At 42.0% G+C, this 22,190-nt stretch overlaps 1 protein-coding gene across 2 annotated transcripts in view; it reads right to left on the bottom strand.

The window, feature by feature from the left end:
- Positions 1-813: 813 nt before the first annotated feature.
- RNF43 (ring finger protein 43) overlaps positions 814-22,190 on the bottom strand; it is a 71,184-nt gene continuing 49,807 nt past the window's right edge. Inside the window, exons 2-10 of one of the 2 annotated variants that reach the window (XM_056558556.1) lie at positions 14,079-14,201; positions 11,266-11,340; positions 9,947-10,078; positions 9,726-9,827; positions 8,827-8,994; positions 6,303-6,405; positions 4,243-5,331; positions 3,442-3,677; positions 814-1,631 (exon numbers count right to left, since the gene is read on the bottom strand). In XM_056558556.1, coding sequence (XP_056414531.1) covers positions 3,631-3,677; positions 4,243-5,331; positions 6,303-6,405; positions 8,827-8,994; positions 9,726-9,827; positions 9,947-10,078; positions 11,266-11,340; positions 14,079-14,201 — 1,839 coding nt within the window. In that variant the 3' untranslated portion in view covers positions 814-1,631; positions 3,442-3,630. The remainder of the gene's footprint in view (positions 1,632-3,441; positions 3,678-4,242; positions 5,332-6,302; positions 6,406-8,826; positions 8,995-9,725; positions 9,828-9,946; positions 10,079-11,265; positions 11,341-14,078; positions 14,202-22,190) is intronic. The other variant, XM_056558555.1, reaches the window with a different exon arrangement.

The raw sequence follows: 22,190 nt of genomic DNA, 5'->3' as shown, positions 1-22,190 counted from the left end.
TCTATACTTAACATGAAACCTCTTATAAGCTTTCTAGTCTGATGCTACTACATTTAGATTTGTATGTGTCTGCTATGAAGTTTTCATTTTGCTTAATTCTACTGTTCAGATCCTAACATTTTTACAAAATTGGGCTAAAAAACAAAACAAAAACAAACAAAATTACTGCCGTATGTGAACCTGGCTGAACAACTTTTGAAAAATTATAATCGATTCAAAATACATTTGATCATTAAAGAATGACTTTAAAGTGGGAGAAATTATTATGGAGGAGAGTTATTAGTCCTTTTGTATTTCCCATTCCTTTTGGATCTTCTACTGGTTTTGGATTAAAAAGATCTGCACCAAAAACTGCATGTGTGAATCCAATGCAAACCTTTCATGGCACTATTTCAATGTCTTACAGTTTAACACATTTAAAGGGGTTGTCCCAAAAACAAAGTTGGTAAAATCTGAGGTGTACCACATATATGTAAAGGAGGAATGTGCTGTTTTTATGTAAGGTATTATACATCCCTGTACTGTTCTTCTCCCACCATGGATCCAATCACTTCCTGGTTTCCTCTCTGAACTGTGACCCTGCGGTTGCCAGGCAACAGAGCACACACTTTGCATAATCCCAAGGGCTATTACTTTCCGGAGACTGCAGTCAAACTGAGCATGTGTGACCCACCATGATGACCCCATCCCCCCCCACCCCACCCCCACCCCCACACTATCTGCATGTAACAGAAGATCAGCTTTTATATACAATGTTACAAAATTACTAAAAACAATGTAATTAGTCGCCCAGGACAATACTACTAGTTTACTCCATACCTACTCTTTTGGATTCTATGCAGCAAAGTAAATGACGAGCAAGACATAAATCCATAGGAAAATTATCTTCATTAGTTCATCAAAGAACCACATCTGTTGCATAAATATAACATTTTTACAAATATACAAACCATATATGTTTTATACAATTTTTTACAAGGCATAGAGGCACAAGAGCTTACAATAAGTTCTTTTGGGACATGAGGCACAGATAGAGCTTAAACTTAAAAAGTATCTTAAAAAGTCTCAGGATGTAGATCTGGGATTCTCTGGCAGTACCTACGAAATGTTACTGGTGGTGAAGTTACCCCACTAGGTACCCAATTTCTGGAATCTCAGACTACAAACACAACAGCTGCCATATCACAGATAAGGTTTCAGTAATGGTTTAAGGTCAAAACCGGCTTTTAGTCTATAATTATAAAAGTGAATCATTAAGTGCAAATTTAAATCATTCACAATTTGTGTCCAGTGAATTCAATAGAATACAGTATATTTTGCATTGGCAATTTGGCCATTGGCCGTATGTTGACATTCGATTCTCAGTGGAATGGTTCAAGTCCTGGAGAAAAAAAAACATGGATACGACGCATTGGATATTTCCGAGAAGGATGTGCTCCTATTCAGGTTCAGAAATGCAGTCACAGAGCAATCCTGGTTAGGTTTTCCTTGCAGATACACTCTCTTTTAGAGAAGAATGAAGAGTGGCATTTTTGGATGAATGCTTTAAAGTGGCAGAGGTGGTCTGTAAGGCGCTGCATCCGGTACTCTTCTAAAGTTCAGAGCTCTGTACGGTCGGGTCACAGGAAACTCTACAAAAAAACACAAGTAGAATAAGTACTGCAAGTTCCAGTTTTGTCTGCTTTTTGCTTCAGCACCATAAGGACACATGATCAATGACTCAAGGTTATCTGTATTTTCTAAAAAGAGGCTTGCAATTTTAAAGGGGGATTCCAGAGCCTTACAGGGGTTTTCCCAACATTAGAAGTGTTGCCGTATCCTTAGATGAAGGACCAGAGTCTCGACTATCTTCGGCAGCAGAGATGAATGGGGCAGCATTCACACCTGTGCACTGCTTCCCAATTCTCATGAGTCTGGTACCCGTTCTTGAGATCCTGTGGTTAGGGGTGGAGCAACCCCCTTTATTTTACATTTAAAAGAACTCAGGGTGGAATGATAAAGACATTAAAAAATACCTGTACTCCTACTGTCATCTGCTCACAGGTGCCATTCTAAAGCTGTCATTACCATTCTGGTCTCTTCTTGGCACCCAGGAAATGCTTGTTCAGCCAAATACTGCCTCAGCGAGTGAGTGGGCATTTCCTGGGTGTCAAGCAGAGGCCAGAAATTAATTGGTGGCAGGGGTTCAGCAGCAGGTGAGTACAGTCTTTTTCATTTATAATCCCACCCTAAGCTCTTTGGGGGATAATCAAAACTTGTGCAGAGGAAAAGTCGACCAGTTGCTCATAGCAACCAATAAGATCGCTTCTTTTATTTTTGAAAAGGCCTCTGAAATAAGCCATCTGATTGGTTGCTATGGGAAACTGGTCAACTTTTCCTCAGCACAGGTTTTTTTGAATCTCCCCCTCAACTCAAGCAGATACTGTTGACCGGTCCCTCTTTTACACTGTAGTTTGGCCTGTTCAGATTAAAGATTGTGGCAAAAAAACAAACAAAAAAAAACCAGCTCACTATAAAGTCTGCCAATATTTTAAGAACAACGGCCCAGATGTATCAAACTGTGCGAGATAAAAACTGGAGAGATTTTCCTATATTAACCAATCGCAACTCAGCTTTCACTTTATCTCAGCTCAATAGCTAAGCTTTGCTTGGTTGCTGTGGAAAAACTTATTTTTCCCTCTGGGCCAATGTAATTGATAGGGATGTAACTGGGAAATATATGCTAGGGTAAATGAGCCTTAATGAGGAACATTTTAATATGTTTATTGACCTCTGTTTTAGTAGGATTGTTACGCATCACCTACAGAAGTCCACTCACCAGCTAAAACCACTCTGTGCAGGGCGTATGTACAGGGCGGCACAATGACAAATTTTAAAGAAGTCCAGTGCTGCTGCAGATAAATCAAGGCTTCTCAATTGGGACTCAAAGATCACAAGAGATACATCATACCCAAATCCAACGCATTTCTGGTGCTCTTTGGCCCTTACTCATGGCTCTGAGCAAGGACAAAAGGGGGCCCAAAAGGCTTTGGTGTTAACTATAATGTGTCTCTTGTGATGTGGGTCCAATAATGGAGCTTTATTTTATCTGTAGCAGTGCTGGACTTCCTACTTTTAATTACACATCACCTACTCCTGTGCTAAACTATTCCAAAAACGTGAGCACTACATCTGTTCTTGGAAGCTGCCCATATCTGTCAACTTTTAATCACCCAAATCATAAAAGAAATCTAGAGTACTGTAAATAGCAATTACTATTAACCCTTAGGTTTCTTTTAGTTTGCATATATTTTATAACTTTGCCATTGATATGATTTTCATAGCTGCTAAACCTTATGAAGCTCCTGGCAAAACAATGAGGCATGAAATGAACATTCTTAGAAAAACTAACATGTTTTAGAGATTTCTCATCAGGCTTAAGAACCGGAAGTTTAAACTCACATGCACAGATGTTCTCCGCTCAGTCAGCAGCTGCACAGACTATGGAGATGAAACGGCTGTAAAATGACCTCAGAGGCTAAGGGAAAATCTGGATGCTTGGGTATGGAGGCAGCCTGCTGGGGACTTTGAGTCCCCATCACTGGAGCCTGTACTGGTGAGTCCTGCCAAATAGTTGTAATGCCTGAAGTTTTACACTGCGTGTTCACATACAGCTTCAATCTCTTCAGTACCAGCACCTAGGGTAAAAATACATAAAGAATTTAGAGAATATCCCAATATTCAAGCATATGCAGACAGAGTTCAATCTGGTTTACCTATTTATTTAATTCAGGCAATTAAGAAGTATATAGAACTATATATATATATATATATATATATATATATATATATATATACATACATATACACAAAATTATCAACAACAGATATCTAATTTAGGATTTGTGAAAATATATCAATTATCTTATTTATCTGATTGTAATAAGTTGCATTTACAAGCATTTCAAATTTCCAATAGCACTATAGCCCTCATATATAAATGTATTATAGCAATGTAGCTGAACTGAGATGACCCACTTCTTAACTACAGGCTACCTGCTGGCGCAGTCCATGGTTGGTGGCGAATATACAGCCACAGGCATTTTGTATTTGTGATGCTGCCAGCTCCATACAGACAGATGAGTTACTAAAACAGCGTGTAGGCTCGTGCTAGTAAATCAGTAATTGAGCATTTAAAGTGACAAAGCACACCAACTTATGCTCATATTCACATTTAGAGTAATAAAGCAAGAATAGCCTTACCTTGGTTGTGATCAGAGTGATGAGGAGGGTGATACAAGTGCATCATTGCTGTGTTTTCCCGGTGTGTGTTGACTCTTGTATGTGGTAGTCTGGCTCCATCTGTCCACAGTGGATGGACTCGTTCACTGTACTGAACACCAAGGCTTGTGTTGAAGTGTCTGGTGCCATAAGGGGGAGGATGCACCTGTGCAGACAATCTTTTCTTTCGATGACTTCTACTTGAAGGTTCAGTCTTGTGACCCCTGAAAGGCATTCGGGCTTCAAGTTCATTTGGCTCATGCACTGGCGATGCAGATTGTGGTGAGGACTGGCTGTGTCTAGCAGCTTCCCTGCTAATTCTTGAATCAAGGTGGTGTTTAGATGAATGAGCCCTTGGCTCTTTCCGAGTCAAAAGAGATTTACATTCCCCACTAGGGCCATTAGCTGATCTCTGTTCCCTGTGACTCCCAAGATCTGTCCTTGCCTCTCCCCTAGAGGGTCGATGTTTCCGCTTGGGTCTGTGGGGATGAGATGAATTAGGTTGTTGCCGTCTATAGTGGTGATGTCTGTGCTGGTGGTAGTGAACATGACTGGCATAAGAACTTTGGGTAGGCACAACAGCATTGAATCCTGGAAGATCATTCTGAGGTAGAAGAATAGAGGCAAGTGCTGGAGGTGGTGAGTCTCCTGGGTTGCTCTGTGAGCTGTGGCAAGAAGAAGAGGAAGAAGATCCTTGTAGGCAACGTAGACTGACATCTGTACAATTCTCACTGGAGGAACCATTAAAAGGACCTGAGCTGCTATCACTGCCTGGGTCATCAGGTAAATACCCACTGGAGACCTGGCAGAGAGGAGAAATGCCAACCTCCCTGGGTCCTTCTGGTGTACGACGGTGAAAATGGGGCACTGTTGCTTCCCAATGAAGTCCAGTACCAAGAGTATATGGAGAACGAGACAAAAATATACTATTGTTCAGTGGAGGATATATCATTGGTGTTGTATGAGGGTGAGGTGGGTACTGGAAGTGAGCAGTTCCTGGATATCGTCTCCATAACTGTGGATGTGAGGGTGGTCTTATTGGTGCAGGATGTGAAGTGGAGTTTGGTCCTGCTGTATAAAAAAGAATAAATAAAATAAAAGTCAAGTTTTACATATAGGTAGAACAACATATATGGTGTGTAATAAATGATCACTGGATCTCTACATGAATTTCATTTATTTGCCAAAACAGCTGTGTACCAAGGCATGCTACATAAGAATTCAAGAGGTAGCTGGAGGAAAAAACCCATGTGGAATGGCGCTGCAGACTCCCAGGTGAGGATGCAAATGGACCAGGTAATGGTACAAAAGGTTCTCAGCAGAACTGTTTATTCATACAATAAAAAATAAAAAAAAACAGGTGATGGCGCGTTTCGGGTGATCTGAGGAAGGGAGGGCTCCTCCCGAAATGCGTCACCTTTTTTCTTTTATTTTATAGTATGAATAAACAGTTCTGCCACCTATTCCTGCAACCCAGAAGGCAGAGCAGCGACTCCGGATCTATAGTACCCATTGTCAATGGGGCGAAAGGCCTATATTTCATTCCTCTAAGGTGAGCGGCCATCTATATGGTTTCTGGGTCAGTCCCTGGACCCGTCTGCTCCTGTTACTAAGGGTAATACACAAGGCGCCGGTATCGGTGGTTCCTTTTCTTTTTCAATACAGATACATAAGAATTCGAGATCTAAGACACTTAGGCTAGTCATGCACATATGTTTAATATCAGTTAAAGCTGCCAATTTGAGTGGGACTGGCCAACCATTTGGTGTGTACGGTGGCCTCCTCCGACACTCCCCCCAGTGGCACGTGTCAGGAAAGAGAGGGATTGAGCATGTTGGATTTCAACTTTTGTTCTTGGGGAAATAAGTCACCGCCAGAAGTGTGTGTCAGAGGCTTAATCTACATTGCTAACACATGACTACCTGGCCAAGCTGCGTATGCATGTACATGGGCCAATCATATCCACAGATAGCGGGTGAAAGATACAACTCCACCCACTACATCATCGCATATTCATCAACCAACAGTATGTGCTCCCTTACCTAAGATGTCAAACATGCAGAGGGGACAGGTGCGATTCTCCCTCAGCCAAGGATCCACACAATCTAGGTGATACTCATGGAAACAGGGTAAAATACGTAAATCCTACAAAAAGAAGAGAGATTTGATACTTTTATAATATACAAATGGGCTTTTTTTCAAACCATTTGTTTCTGTTTCCATTGGACACATACGTCTCAAAAGCATGAAGACCCTTGTGACAGATGAGTTAAACAGATACACAGATTTCTATTATAAAACATGTCCAAAATGTCTGTTTCATTACTTTCCGCTTTGAGTTTTTTTTTCTTTTTGCTGGATAGGATAATGCACACCTCTGACTGACAAAAAAGTGGTGTTTTCTTAAATGGGAACTGTCAGAATCAAAACATTTTATGTTGTACATCTTGGCAAAAGAAAAGAAGTTTGACTTTTTTTTATAGTACAATAATAGAAAAACTATATAATTTGGGTATTATTTTAATTGCATTGACCTACAGTATGTGCACATATTATGCATATATACTCAGTACCTTGCCATGAAGTTGGATCTATCCATCTATACATAATGTACACTGCTCAAAAAAATTAAGGGAACACTTAAACAACACAATGTAACTCCAAGTCGATCACTCTTCTGTGAAATCACACTGTCCACTCAGAAAGCAACACTGATTGACAATCAATTTCACATGCTGTTGTGCAAATGGAACAGACAACAGGTGGAAATTATAGGCAATAAGCAAGACACCCCCCAATAAAGGAGTGGTTCTGCAGGTGGTGACCACAGACCACTTCTCAGTTCCTATGCTTCCTGGCTGATGTTTTGGTCCCTTTTGAATGCTAGCGGTGCTTTCACTCTAGTGGTAGCATGAGACTGAGTCTACAACCAACACAAGTGGCTCAGGTATGCAGCTCATCCAGGATGGCACATCAATCAGAGCTGTGTCAAGGTGGTTTGTTGTGTCTGTCAGCGTAGTATCCAGAGCATGAAGGCGCTACCATGAGACAGGCCAGTACTTCAGGAGAAGTGGAGGAGGGCAAATACTCAGCAGCAGGACTGCTACCTCTACCTTTGTCCAAGGAGGAGCACTGCCAGAGCCCTGCAAAGTGACCTCCAGCAGGCCACAAATATGCATGTGTCCAATCAAACGGTCAGAAACAGACTCCATGAGGGTGGTATGAAGGCCCGACGTCCAGATCGGGGTTGTGCTTACAGCCCAACACCGTGCAGGGCGTTTGGCATTTGCCAGAGAACACCAAGATTGGCAAATTCACCACTGGCACCCTGTGCTCTTCACAGATGAAAGCAGGTTCACACTGAGCACATGTGTCAGATGTGACAGAGTCTGGAGACATTGTGGAGAACGTTCTGCTGCCTGCCACATGCTCCAGCATAACCGGTTTGGCGGTGGGTCAGTAATGGTGTGGGGTGGCATTTCTTTGGGGGGGCCGCACAGCCCTCCATGTGCTTGCCAGAGGTAGCCTGACTGCCATTAGGTACAGAGATGAGATCCTCAGACCCCTTGTGAGACCATATGCTGGTGCGGTTGGCCCTGGGTTCCTCCTAATGCAAGACAATGCTAGACCTCATGTGGCTGGAGTGTGTCAGCAGTTCCTGCAAGAGTAAGGCATTGATACTATGGACTGGCCCGCCTGTTCCCCATACCTGAATCCGATTGAGCACATCTGGGACATCATGTTTCGCTCCATCCACCAATGCCATGTTGCACCGCAGACTGTCCAGGAGTTGGCGGATGCTTTAGTGCAGGTCTGGGAGGACAACCCTCAGGAGACCATCTGCCACCTCATCAGGAGCATACCCAGGTGTTGTAGGGAGGTCATATGGGCACGTGGAGGCCACAAACACTACAGAGCCTCATTTTCACTTATTTTAAGGACATTGCATCAAAGTTGGATCAGCCGGTAGTGTGGTTTTCCACTTTGATTTTGAGTGTGAGTCCATATCCATGGGATGATAAATTTGATTTCCATTGATAATTTGTGTGTGATTTTGTTGTCAGCACTAGAGATGAGCGAACTTACAGTAAATTCCATTCGTCACAAACTTCTCGGCTCGGCAGTTGATGACTTTTCCTGCATAAATTAGTTCAGCTTTCAGGTGCTCCGGTGGGCTGGAAAAGGTGGATACAGTCCTAGGAGACTCTTTCCTAGGAATGCATCCACCAGAGCACCTGAAAGCTGAACAAATTTATGCAGGATAAGCCATCAACTGCCGAGCCGAGAAGTTCGTGACGAATCGAATTTACTGTAAGTTCGCTCATCTCTAGTCAGCACATTCAACTATGTAAAGACGAAAGTATTTTGTACGATTAGTTCATTCATTCAGATCTAGGATGTGTTATCTTAGTGTTCCTTTTATTTTTTTGGATAGATAGATAGCAGTTGACTCTTGCACTACTTACTCTTCTGGCAAAATACCAAAACATAAAAGGGTTCCTGAAGTATGTGACATATTTCTACTTCCTAAACCTATCAATTCAAGAAATAATGCAACATTTTTACCTGTCCATCTGAAAACTCATCCAGGCAAATGGCACACACGGGTATAGAGCTGCTGGTACTGGCAGTTTCTACGTGACAACCATGTGAAATCCTATGATTTACTCGAGACTGATACTTCCTTGTACCAAGGCGACTTATGGCAAGTGCTGTTTTTTGCTGCATAGAATCCTGTAAGAAAAGCCATGGATACATAGTAAAATTGTCAGTTTTCCTTTTGCACTTGTAGCATTTTCTCTCCAATTTATATTTGGTAGCAAGGATTTTAGGGAATCTCTAATATTACCAAGGGCTGTTACAGGATAAGATCACTTAATTCCTGTACTTTCCGTGACCACTAGACTGAGCAAAGCAAGACATTATTGTAGACTATTTAAGGTGAAGGATGCAGTCCTGATGTTTTTATGCCTGACAAATATGGATGCCACTATGCCACCACACAGTGCTATGTGTCGCCTATAGACTCATGATGAAAGTATGCTGCCCATTATTAAAGGGGTACTGCAGCGAAAAGTAACTTATCCCCTATCCACAAGATAGGGGGATAAGTGTGAGATCTTGGGGGTCCAACTGCTGGGACCCCCCACGATCTCCTAAACAGGCCTTGGATCTTTGAGGGGAGCACCTGCTGGGTTGACATGCTCTCCATTCATTTCTATGGGATCACTGTATGGGAGTGCTGTACTCGGGCATCTCCAGTGCTCCTATAGAAATTAATGGAGTGCATGCCAACCCCAGCACGTGCTCCTCTCAGAGAGCCAGGGCCTGTTCAGGAGATCTAGGTCTGTGGATAGGGGATGAGTTACTTTTCGCTGCAGTATCCCTTTCATTATTATTGTTTTTTTACTGGATGCCTATGTGTGGGAAAGCGTAGCATATAATCTTGTGCAAGTAAACTATACCTGTGCTGGAGTCCGCTTGCACCGTAGGCGAATCACGGAGTATATCACAATGATGAACATGGTTCCGACCACTGTTCCCAGGATCCAGATGTCATGGACGAACTGTATGAATGGAAACTTATTAGTGCCAGACACCTTCTGTAGCTGTAAGGAAGCTGTAGCTCCAAACAAGGTCAACCCTACCCACTACCCGCATATTCATACATTTAGTCCGGCCTTACCAGCTTAAGTGGCTCCTGAACCTCGATCTTCACCCTAGCTTCAGTGTTATTGTGCACAAGGGTCATCAGCCGTTCTGCATCCTGGCCCCGTACTAGTACCACAGGTGGATTTAGCTCAGATGGTTGTTGTAACTAAGAAACACAAAAAAACAATACAGTAAGACATTGCTAAGTGTAACATTTTATATGCTTTTGATGACCTGATAAGGGTATTTAGGCTGGTAATGGATAGTGGCAGGTGGGTACCTGTGCAGTGTAACCTGAGTCTGGAAGTGGGTTCCAGTCAGCATATGGGGCTTGCCAACTTCCCCCATATACATGCTCATACAGTAACCATATAAACCGGAAATTGCATAAACCTGTATACATTATATACATATATTGTCTAGAAAATTATTTTAATTTGACGAGGGAACTGATATTTTAACCATTATCTGCAATACTACGTAGTAAAACACCCTGGTTTAGAAGCAGTGTTTCCAAACCAGGGTGCCTATAGCTGTTGCAAAACTACAACCCCCAGCATGCCCGGACAGCCAAACAGGTGGGGGCACCCTGGTTGGGAAAAGTTGGACTAAAAGAGAGGACATTCAATTATAGGTTTTGTCTAGTATACTTTTTTCAGGATGTGGCCTGGCCTTGTGATGGTGGGAGAGCCGAGGTGCCAGTGCTTTGCGGGGTGCACATATAAGATGCTGGGCGGCCTGTCTGATCTAATAATTTGGGCATAACCAATAGGCTATAAGCATGGTGCACTGCACACTATCATGTAACTGGCACCCTTTGTATGCCTTATCTATGTGCAACTATAACACTAAGCAGCTAATCCCCCCACATGAATAGTAGGTGTGTGAGTGGTTGTTCATCAGTATTTTGCAACTGTGCCACCTCCCCCATATAGCATTGTGACTGATCTGTATCATGGTGGAAATCTATTCTAAACCTGCCCTTGCATCAGCAACTATTAAGTATGGCCTCTTTTCTGTGATTTGATGCTTAGGAGAATGAACGTTAAGACTAGATCAGAGGTTCAGGCTACTGATCTGTCCTTCCTCCATGGTTTATACTGCAGCTCAGTGCATGAAGAGCGGATTTTAATTACAGCAGCACTGAATAATTCTTAATCTATAAGCAAGTAAAACCCAGAGGATACAGGTGATATATCATATTATTGGCAAACATATACAGAGGGAATTTAATGAGGAAGGGAGGGGGACTAGATATCTACCTTACATGTAGAAGAACTAAACCCTGTTAAATAGCCCACAGATACAAAAAGTGGGTATACAGATTTCACAAAGCAGTCCGGCTTGGATTACCTGGTACACAGCTCCCTCATCGTCACTAATATCGAAGATTATAGCTCGAGAACCCCTTTCACCTGCAAGCCGAACCTGAAATAAGAGCCATGAGATTACTGGAGGGCAGATACCAGAGTACAAAGGAAAACAAAAGGGATTGGAGAGAAAGGAGGGTGAGGAGTCAGAGCGGAGCGGCACACTTTTTGGTATCATATTCTTAAAGGAAATCTGCTAGGAAATCTTAACTAAGCCTGCACTATGGGCTATTATATTTCATTGCACAAATGCCTATATACATTTTTCACCAAACACTCAAAATCTAAGCAATATCTAAGCACTTTGTGGTCGGAGTTATTTTCCTAAACTTGTGAGACATCGATGCTTGCAGAATTAGTTTCTTACACAAGTGAATGGAATGCATCAATATGGTCTGAGGGTAGGGTCACACGTGCCGTATTTTGCTGTGGATCTGCTTCTGCATATTTTCCTACCCATTGAAGTCAATGGGTAACAAAAGCTGCTGTGTATTTTGCTACCTACTGACTTCAATGGGTAGGAAAATACACAGCAGCAAATACGCAGCACGTGTGACCCTACCCTCAGCCTACATTATTCACATTGGTCCACATAGGGTTGACTTTTCCACCACAAATCAACTATGATATCATTTCTTGCAGATTCACTTTACATTTCTCCACTATACATTAAAAGGATAAACTGCGTAACGAAAATCCACAATCCATGTGTAGACAATATACATGCAGAAATCCCCTGCAACATATGAATGAGATATGTAAAATCTCATCCACATGCCTGGTACTGTACTATGCTATAATTTATACCGGTAAAACCCGTGGCCTTTCTATGCAGTGTTGACATAAGATGGTTTGGTTTTCTTCCTGTACTATGATGGATCCTGGATAAACTAAACATATTGTACCAACCGTATAATGTGCCTGAGGAAGACTCTGCTATGCTATAAACAAGTTAAGGGGGGGTTGGTATTTTGGTTTCTTTGTCTCAATACCAGCACACACTTAATGCCAAGACATTGGTCTTACCCCCACCCCTTTGCAGGATTGATGTCAGATGTAAGATATTGATATAAATTAAAAGGTCCACATCTGTAGACTAGAGTGTGTCACTGGCAGAGGAATGAGATATTTTTGGTGGCCCACCATAGACATTCAGAAAATCTCACTAAAACGGTATTGAAAAATATTGAATATGCCATGGTGGAAAGCATAAAGCCATGTACAGATAAACAAGAAATGCAACAATAAAAGGGAAATATATATTTTGGGAAGAAGACCAAATATTCATGAACGCCAGCTCCAAAAGATTTCTTGGGTTAATGGCTTGTACATCCCAGACATAGTTACGGAAGAATTACTCCCGAAGTGCAGTCAGTTGTCAGGTGTAGTTAACTAACCTAAATTTCCATCTGTGTGCAGTGTACAGAATACAGGAGCAGACAGATGATGGGGGAGAACAGATGGGTTTCCCTACTACTACCCCCTCTGCATTCCACTGGTTCAGGTGCACGGTCAGAGGTCAGCAGCCAGCTGTCTGATCAAAAGACAGATGAAAAAGCACCCAGGGAGACGGAGCGTCATAAACCATCATCATTCCCCAGGACGCTGTGCTTCCGGGTCCTCACAGTGGGGTTATTAATGATACTACACGCTAGGGCTCTATAGTTTGACATCAGCGGAGAGAGCTTATCCAGTGCAGATATAATGGGAAAATCCAAAGTAAGCCATACAAATAATATAAAGCATTAGTGTATAGGATGCTTAAATGTGTACGGGGCAGCCTGGTATTCTGTCTGAATTTGCAGTAGCAGACACCCAAGATCAGGCATGGTGGATGGTAACATACATGATCCTTTATTCCCTGTCAGAGGTGTCTGGTTCCAGCTTATCCCTCTCAAGTAAACATGTAAGCTCAGCTGGTTCACACATTCATGTTTATGGGGATGTCAGTGGATACAGATGATGTTAGGTGTATGGTCACCCCAAGAACTGATCGCAGGACCCATGTTGGAAGAGAAAGAATGATTTATTACCTGACACCTGTATAGACTGGATAATTCATAGGGAGCTATGGATGGACCCTGGTCATAGTACAGACAAGCAGTGTGTAAATAAGCATTAACCCCTAAAGTCTTTAGAGAGCAAAGTTATGATCTAAGCTCTGCTTATAACTTGCAACCCCTTAAAGCAGAACTCTAGGTAAATGAAATTACCTTTATATAGATGCACAAGTTAAAGTTTTAAAACTTTGTTTGTATATGCATGTACCCAGTCTCTCTCAGCTTTTCCTCCAGGCAGGAAGCCCAGTAGTCCTTATCACACATGATGACAGTCCTCTACATGCAGAAGACACATCTGTATGCAATTCACACTTCTCCTGATTGTCCCTGACCCGCTGAGGCTGCACACACCTCCCTCACATATATTCACTGCTTCTTTAACCATGTGACCTGCTCAGCTCTCTCAAGGCAGCTCCTCAGGTAGCCCACACAGGAAACAAGTCGGGATGATGGTTTATGTAGTTTTCTGCAGCTCTCAGCTCCCTGCACAAACCAGGATATTCAAAGGATGTTTATGGGGGCTATGGGGGGGGGGGTCCACTTTTGAAACCAATTAGCTGGGATGTCTATATATATATATATATATATATATATATAACTTATTTATGTTTTTATTTTTACTACTTTTTGCAGGATACCTCCTTTAAATAATGGTCTCTGTTGAGAAAAACGTATCTAGCACCCACATGTACAAAGCATTCAGTCATCTCTATTATTATGTAGAATACTAATTTACCTTGCTCGCCAGGGATAGGCATGGTTGCGGAGAACGCTCTGGGCTCTCCAGTTTAACAATGGAAATGAATCCAGGTTTTGGTGGGTCATCATCACTAGCATTGCAAAGAGACAGTGGATGAAACTAAAGAGAGAAAGAGAAATATTCTTTTATAATGCTTTTCAAGACTACATGAATTACAATCAGAATGTATTATAAGGAGACGACAAAATAAAATAAGCATGGACTGAGGAGGACAACAGCAACTCTCCATGCTCCTCTTTTTGTAGAGCCAGTTGGTCACCCACAGACTTTGCATTCATATACACCGAAAGCTCTTCTGAAGTAGCCCGAAAAGTGCAGTGACTGCTGTTCCTCAATGTCATAACATGGATGGGTGGTAAGAAAATAAATATTTATCTCTCGTCTTTTGGATTTTTTGTTCCCTGTCGCAGTGTTCTTTTATGTAAGCGTTTTGCAACAGCTAAAGACACACTGTTTGGAAAACTACAACTCCCAGCATGCCAGGACAGTCAAAGGCTGTCCAGACATGCTGGGAGTTGTAGTTTTGTAACAGCTGGGGAGACACCATTTGGAAAACACGGTTTAATGTGGTACAATAGAATGTCTTTGTAAGTGAAAATTTCTAAAAGTATTCTAAAGAAAATTTTGACAGAATCTTCCGTGTTAGATAAGGAATGAAGACATTAGTATCTAAAACACATGACATCTGATGTGTTCCATAGCAGGAACATCATGAATCTAGCAGTTTATATTAAGATACGTGGACCAGTTGCATTGCCTGCACACACAGCTATCAATAAGGAGATCATACCATTGGCATTAGTGACATTGGCAATAGTGCTCACATGCAGCAGAAACTGTTTCCACTGAAAATCACTTCTTTTCATCTGAATAGGGTTTTATTTGTTGACGTGCAGATTTCTGCAAGTCCATTGGACAATCTCAGAAAATTCCTACAACTAAGGATGCATTCAAATCATGATTTGGGGGATACGGGTATCCCCGCCGCACCACTGCTGCACCCCATTCATTTCAATGAGTCAAACGGAGTTAGCTAGTGACTCTGATTGGCTCATACTTAGACCATATCAATAACTGATGCCAGACTGAAAAACATAGTCTGCTGTGGTTTCGGTCTGGCAACAAAAACCGACTGGAGTCCCTAGTGGACTCCATCTGGCTCATTGAAATAAATGGGGTGCGGCCTTGGGTCCGGCGAGGATACGGCAGCAGACTGTTTTCAAATTCTCACCCCGGATTCGGGTGCCATATCCCCGAATCCTGATGGGAATGCAGCCTAAATGTGCTCATTGAATCCATTCTTAAAGGAGGATTGCCACAACAAAATAAAGGTGTCCAGCTCAATCTTGATGCAATGCGTCTTTATTTAGCGATCAAACAGACATGGACACAGGTGATGCGTTTCGGCCACGGTTTGCGACATTAGTCATACATGCCGGTCCGGACCGGTCCTGTCCATGTCACATAAGAGGCAAGTGGGCGAGCTGATTGGTGTGCTGCAGAAAATCCACCGCAGCGTTTGAACATACCCATAAAGTTATATTTGTGAACGCTACTCCCAGTTTACTGGCCAAGGGCTCAGTATGCTCCTGTTGGCGTTGCTTGGCACACACTTATTCAAAGAAAAAGATCTATCGAGTGCATCTGATAAGCAGATTTAAATGCGGTCTCATACCATGCTGAACAATATCCGTAAAGCCTAAAAGCTACAAAGGAAAAAAAACAAAAAAAAAACTGTGACAGTGAAATGAGATCGGTGGGCAAACAAGTAGAGAGTGCAAGGTAAATGTTTGCAGATAGATGAACAATATCAGGTATCTGGGTTGAGGGGCTCCATGGAGGAAATGAAGGAGATAGAATGAGATAGGAATGTCCCCAGACGTCCTAAACATCAAGAACCTGCTTATGAGAATATAATAATTGTGCTCCTGGCTCCAGCGCTCTCTCCAATCCAGCCACAAGGAATGTCTGTGTACTTAGAGTAGGATAACAATATTTAGTCTGAAGATAGAAGGACACAGATGCACAGATAAACATATCATCTCTCAGCGGGGCCCCACAAAAAGTCTCCTCTCTGGATATAGTATGAGGGCAAACATGTACTATGTACACACAAACACATACGCCTGCCCGATTCGGTAATTCTTATCGGCTCCAGATGTACAGTATGCTGGTGATGCTATGTTCACTGTAGTGCAAGAAAAAAGACAGCGCTCATCCTCAAAAAGGTGTATGTTTAGCTTAAAGGGGTACTCCTTTGGAAAACTCGGCTGACACCTCCGTTCATTTTAAGAACTGTCCAAAGTGGGAGAAAATCCCCATAGAAAAACATATACTGCTCTGGACAGTTCCTAAAATGGACAGAGATGTCAGCAGAGAGCACTGTGTTCCAAAAAGAAAATAATTTCCTCTGTAGTATTGAGCAGCTAATAAGTACTGGAAGGATTAAGATTTTTTAATAGAAGTAATTTACAAATCTGTTTAACTTTCTGGCACCAGTTGATAAAAAAAAAAAAAAAAAAGTTTCCACCGGAGTACCCCTTTAACCTCGGACTCAGCCCATTTGGACCTTAAGGACTAAGAATTTTATTTTTATGTTTGTTTTTTTCCTCCTCCCTTCAAAAAATTATAACTCTTATATTTTCATCCACAGACTAGTATGAGGGCTTGTTTTTTGCGCGACCAGTTGTCCGTTGTAATGCCATCACTCACTTTACCATAAAATGTATGGACCAAAAAAATACTATTTGTGTGGGGAAATTAAAAAGAAAACCGCAATTTTGCAAATTTTGGAAGGTTTTGTTTTCACGCCGTACAATTTATGGTAAAAATGACATGTGTTTTTTATTCTCTGGGTCAGTACGATTAAAATGATACCCATGATTATACACTTTTCTATTACTGTTGCGCTTAAAAAAAAAAAGAACGCGAACTTTTTAACCAAATTAGTACGTTTGAAATCCCCCTATTTTGAAGACATAAGTTTCTAATTTTTCCGTATAAGCGGCGGTATGAGGGCTCATTTTTTGCGCCGTGATCTGTACTTTTTTATTAATACCATATTTGCTTATACAAAACTCATTACATTTTTTATTAATTTTTTTGGGAATAAAATGTTCTAAAAAAGCAGCTATTTTGGAATTTATTTTTTTTTTTTTACGTTCACCGTACGGGATCATTCACATTTTATTTTAAATAGCTTGGATATTTACGCACGCGGCAATACCAAATATGTATATAAAATTTTTTTTTTACACTTTTTGGGGGTAAAATAGGGAAAATGGGACAATTTACGTTTTTATTGGGGGAGGGGTTTTTTCAAATTTTTATTTTATTTTATTTTTACACTCCTATAGTCCCCATAGGGGACTATTTATGGCAATCATTCAAATGCTAATCCTGTTCAGTGCTATGTATGGGACATAGCACTGATCAGGGTTATCGGTCATCTTCTGCTCTGGTCTGCGGGAAGGCAGATCAGAGCAGAAGACTCCCGGGGGCAGCGAAGCCAGGTGAGGGGACCTCCGTCTGCCGTGCAGGATGATCGGATCGCCGCGGCAGCGCTGCGAGCGATCCGACCATCCTGTTAGTGACCGCGATGCTGCAGATGCCGTGATCTGTATTGATCACGGCATCTGAGGGGTTAATGGCAGACATCCGCGGGATCGCGGGTGTCCGCCATTACCGGCGGGTCCCTGGTTGCGATCAACAGCCGGGACCTGGCGCGCATGATGCCGGCATCGCTCCGATGCCCGCTGTTATGCCCAGGACGTAAATGTACGTCTTGGTGCGTTAAGTACCACATCTCCAGGACGTACATTTACGTCCTGCGTCGTTAAGGGGTTAAATAGGTCTATCCAGGGAACACATATCCATACTGTACGATAGTCAGAGTGGAAGAGGGATTCATAGCCCAGCATTCATACATAGACAGCATTACATACATGCACCATACATACACACAAACATGTTACAAACCCACACACAAACCTAGAGCAAGCCACCAAGGACAGTTTTATGTTGTGATCAACTGAACAATGGCCCAGGGCTCCAGTCTCCTATGGGAGTAAACTAAGACCACAGTTTTATTTAGCTCTGTATGGTGGTGTTATTTGAGAATCGGATTGCAGTTTTTATCTGGAAGATATATGATACTACTTATGTGGGCTTCGTGAAGAGGTTGTCCAGCAAAAGAAACAACCTGTGTATGGTGTCAATCGGGGAGATTTATCAAAACCTGTCCAGAGGAAAAGTTGCTGAGTTGCCCATAGCAACCAGACTGATTCATTTTTGAAAAGGCCTCTGAAAAATGGAAAAAGCTATCCGATTGGTTGCTAAGGGCAACTCAGCAACTTTTCCCCTGGACAGGTTTTGATAAATCTCCCACAATAAGCATACTAAAGCTACTTACTAATATGTTATTAGCCATAGTGCACATATCTCTTCATATCAGCTATGCTCTCTCCCTTATAGCTGTGACATCACATGACACTTAGAGCTCCGTTTCTGACCCCCCCCCTCTCCTGTATCCTGAGGACCTTACTACTGATGTGAAGAGGGGAGCTCATATTAGTGCTCATTAGATTAGAGCCCCCCAAATACTGCCATTTTATATCTCCGAGATAAATACTGCAATCTGATTCTCAAATAATACCACCATACATTACATATGGTGGTATTTTGTAGGCAGTGTTCTCTTGTCACTACATGGGAGCATTTTTAGGCCCAAATCATCAAAAATAAGGTGGGCTACTCTGCCTCTTGTGCAGGGCTTCGCTTCTTCTAACTCTACATATAGGAATGTCTATAGTATAGTCAAATAATGCATCATACAGTCCAACAGCCCAGTATGGTATAGTCTGTTCTGGCTGTATGATGGTTTTTACAAATCCTATGGATCACCCAGATCACTGTTATATGGTTCCACCCACGGTTATGACAAACTTTAATCTGAACACAAAAAAGGGAAAAATGAACCTGAAATTACCTGTAAAATGAGTTAGTACGCCAAAAATTTCAGGTTAGCAAATTCAGGAAACAATTATTTTAAATTAAAAAGCAGTGACGTATCTGCTGAATGTGGAATATGCTCCAGGGTATTTTCTAACATTAGATGGCAAAAAGTACAGTCTACAACAAGACTGGGCTGAATTGTTCCTGTCTGACACACAAGATCTATTACTAAAATGAACAGACTTATCACTTATGTACACTGACAAAACTATTGAGTCCACAGTTTATTCAGGAACATCTGCCACAGCAATAGTAAAGTCTATGCTACACCAAAAAGACACAATTATACGGACAAATGTGTGCACCAAAAAGACAATGAAATGAACAAATATGTGTTCACATACAGAAATGATATATATATATATATATATATATATATATATATATATATATATGCACAGTGTCACTGTTAACCTCATTAAATGCTTTTTTTTCCTGCAAACTTCAATGTCAGTTCACCATATACTAAACCTTAAAGGGGAACTTCGGTGGAAAAACTGGTGGCAGAAAGTTAGGCTGGGTTCACACTACGTTTTCCCCCATACGGGAGCGCATACGGCAGGGGGGAGCTAAAAGCTCGCGCTCCCGTATGTCACCGTATGCGCTCCCGTATGTCATTCATTTCAATGAGCCGACCGGAGTGAAACGTTCGGTCCGGTCGGCTCATTTTTGCGCCGTATGCGCTTTTACAACCGGACCTAAAACTGTGGTCAACCACGGTTTTAGGTCCGGTTGTAAAAGCGCATACGGCGCAAAAATGAGCCGACCGGACCGAACATTTCACTCCGGTCGGCTCATTGAAATGAATGACATACGGGAGCGCATACGGTGACATACGGGAGCGCGAGCTTTTAGCTCCCCCCTGCCGTATGTGCTCCCGTATGGGGGGAAAACGTAGTGTGAACCCTTAGAGAGATTTGTAAATTACTTCTATTTAAAAATGTTAAAAGTCCTTCCAGTACTTATCAGCTGCAGAATACTACAGATATACTACAGAGAAATGTGTGAAGTTCTTTCCAGTCTGACCACAGTGCTCTCTGCTGACACCTCTGTCTGTGTCAAGAACTGTCCAGAGCCGGAGAAGTTTTCTATGGGGATATGCTTCTAATCTGGACAGTACCTGACATGGACAGAGGTGTCAGCAGAGAGCACTGTTAGACTGGAAGGAATTTAACAATTTTCTCTGGAGCATACAGCAGCTGATAAGGATGTTTCCACCAGAGTTCCTCTTTAAAGTCCTGCTAACCAAAATCTATTACTATGAAAAACATTTAAAAAAAAACACATCCAACCTGTAGCTCACACAATACTACCTTCTGTAGAACATTAATGCTATCAGTCACTTATTTATAGCAGGTACCGTTGTTGCAGTAAAAAAAAAAATTTGAAATAAAACAGGACCACATTTTTTTTTTAAAGATGGCTATATACGGCTACTTTCACACTGCCGTTATGACATGGCAGTGTGACAGCCATCGGGGAAACCGGTGAGAAAAAATACTGAGGGACCCCATTGACTATAATGGGATTCATTGGGACCCATGGTTGCCTGTTGTGCCCCTTCCAGATAACAGCCGTTAAAGTAGAAAAAAATAACTTAACAGCCGTTCCTTGGCGGCGCGCAAAGGTAGTGTGAAAATAGCCTAACCTAACCTGTAAAAACAAAAAATCTTAAAACCCATATAAAAAGCATTTTATCTATTGTAGAAAACAATGTTGCAGAATATGTAGGACAGTAATACCCCAGGCTACCTGCCAAGCCTGACTGGAATGAAGATAGAAGGGTGGCAACTAGACTATTTAGAAACAAAAAGTTCTATGTAATGTACAAAAGTATCAAACACGTAACTGTAAATAACAGTTGTGCAATCAATGAAATAAACGAATAAAAGAAAACACAAAACCATCTTCAAAGATTGCTTAGTCTGTTAAGTACTTGGCCAAGTTAACTTTAGGAAATAGAATTCCACCATTTAAAGTTTTGTATAGGACTCTCTGGAGGTAAAAATATATATTCGGCATCAGATTCTATTATAAACGGTTAGGCAAAAATAACATTTCAGCCAAAATAAGAAAACTGGAGAACCAGATCTAATAAAACTGTCTGTTTGTATAAACTAATACTAGACAGTCCAAAAATGTGCCAGAACATCATGTATTTGTTGGCTTCGTTTCGGTGCACAATTGGGGAGCTTTATCAAAATATGTGCAGAGAATAGGTTGACCAGTTGCTCATAGCAACCAACCAAATCGCTTTTTTGAGAGGTCTTTTTTAAAATTTAAAGAAGCAATCTTATTGGTTGCTATGGGCAACTGGTCACAGGTTTTGATAAATCTCCCCCAGTGTCCTATTTGATGCCATGACTCTTCCCCCAGCTGGGACAATGCTGTCCCAATAATCCCAGCCCCTTCAATAAGCAAGGCAGAAAAATAAAAAAAAGTGTCTAAAACACATCATAAATTTATCAAATACCCTGCGACCATTTTATAAATTTGGTGCAAGTACACATTAGCACCACACAAAATAAAGGCGGGCAATGATACTTTCCCCCACTGGGTATTCCCTTTATACCGTATATACTCAAGTATAAACCGACCCGAATATAAGCCAAGGCCCCTAATTTCACCCAAAAAACCCAGGAAAAGTTATTGACTTGACTATAAGCCTAGGGTGGGAAATACATCATCCAGACCCTCGTCATCATCCAGACCCCCCCCCCCCCCTTCATCATCATCACCCCCTTCATCTTCACCGCCTGTCAATCCCTTCATCAGTGGTCTTCAACCTGCAGACCTCCAGATGTTGCAAAACTACAACTCCCATCATGCCCGGAAAGCCATCGGCTGTCCGGGCATGCTGGGAGTTGTAGTTTTGAAACATCTGGAGGTCCGTAGGTTGAAGACCACTGCAGCCTTCGTCATCATCCAGACCCCCCCCCCCCTTTAGTTTTCTACTCACCTCCCCTCGGTGGGAAGGAAGGGTGAGCTGGTCCGGACCATCTATACTGCAGGGACCGTCTGGTGGGTAGGGTTAGTCGTTTGGGGCTGTCCATCTTCTCTGCTCCGGGCCGGCCC

Source organism: Hyla sarda, chromosome 2, assembly GCF_029499605.1.
Source record: "Hyla sarda isolate aHylSar1 chromosome 2, aHylSar1.hap1, whole genome shotgun sequence".
Taxonomy (NCBI): Eukaryota; Metazoa; Chordata; class Amphibia; order Anura; family Hylidae; genus Hyla; species Hyla sarda.
The sequence above is the reverse complement of the archived record's forward strand: the minus strand, read 5'-3'. Positions and strand labels throughout refer to the sequence as shown.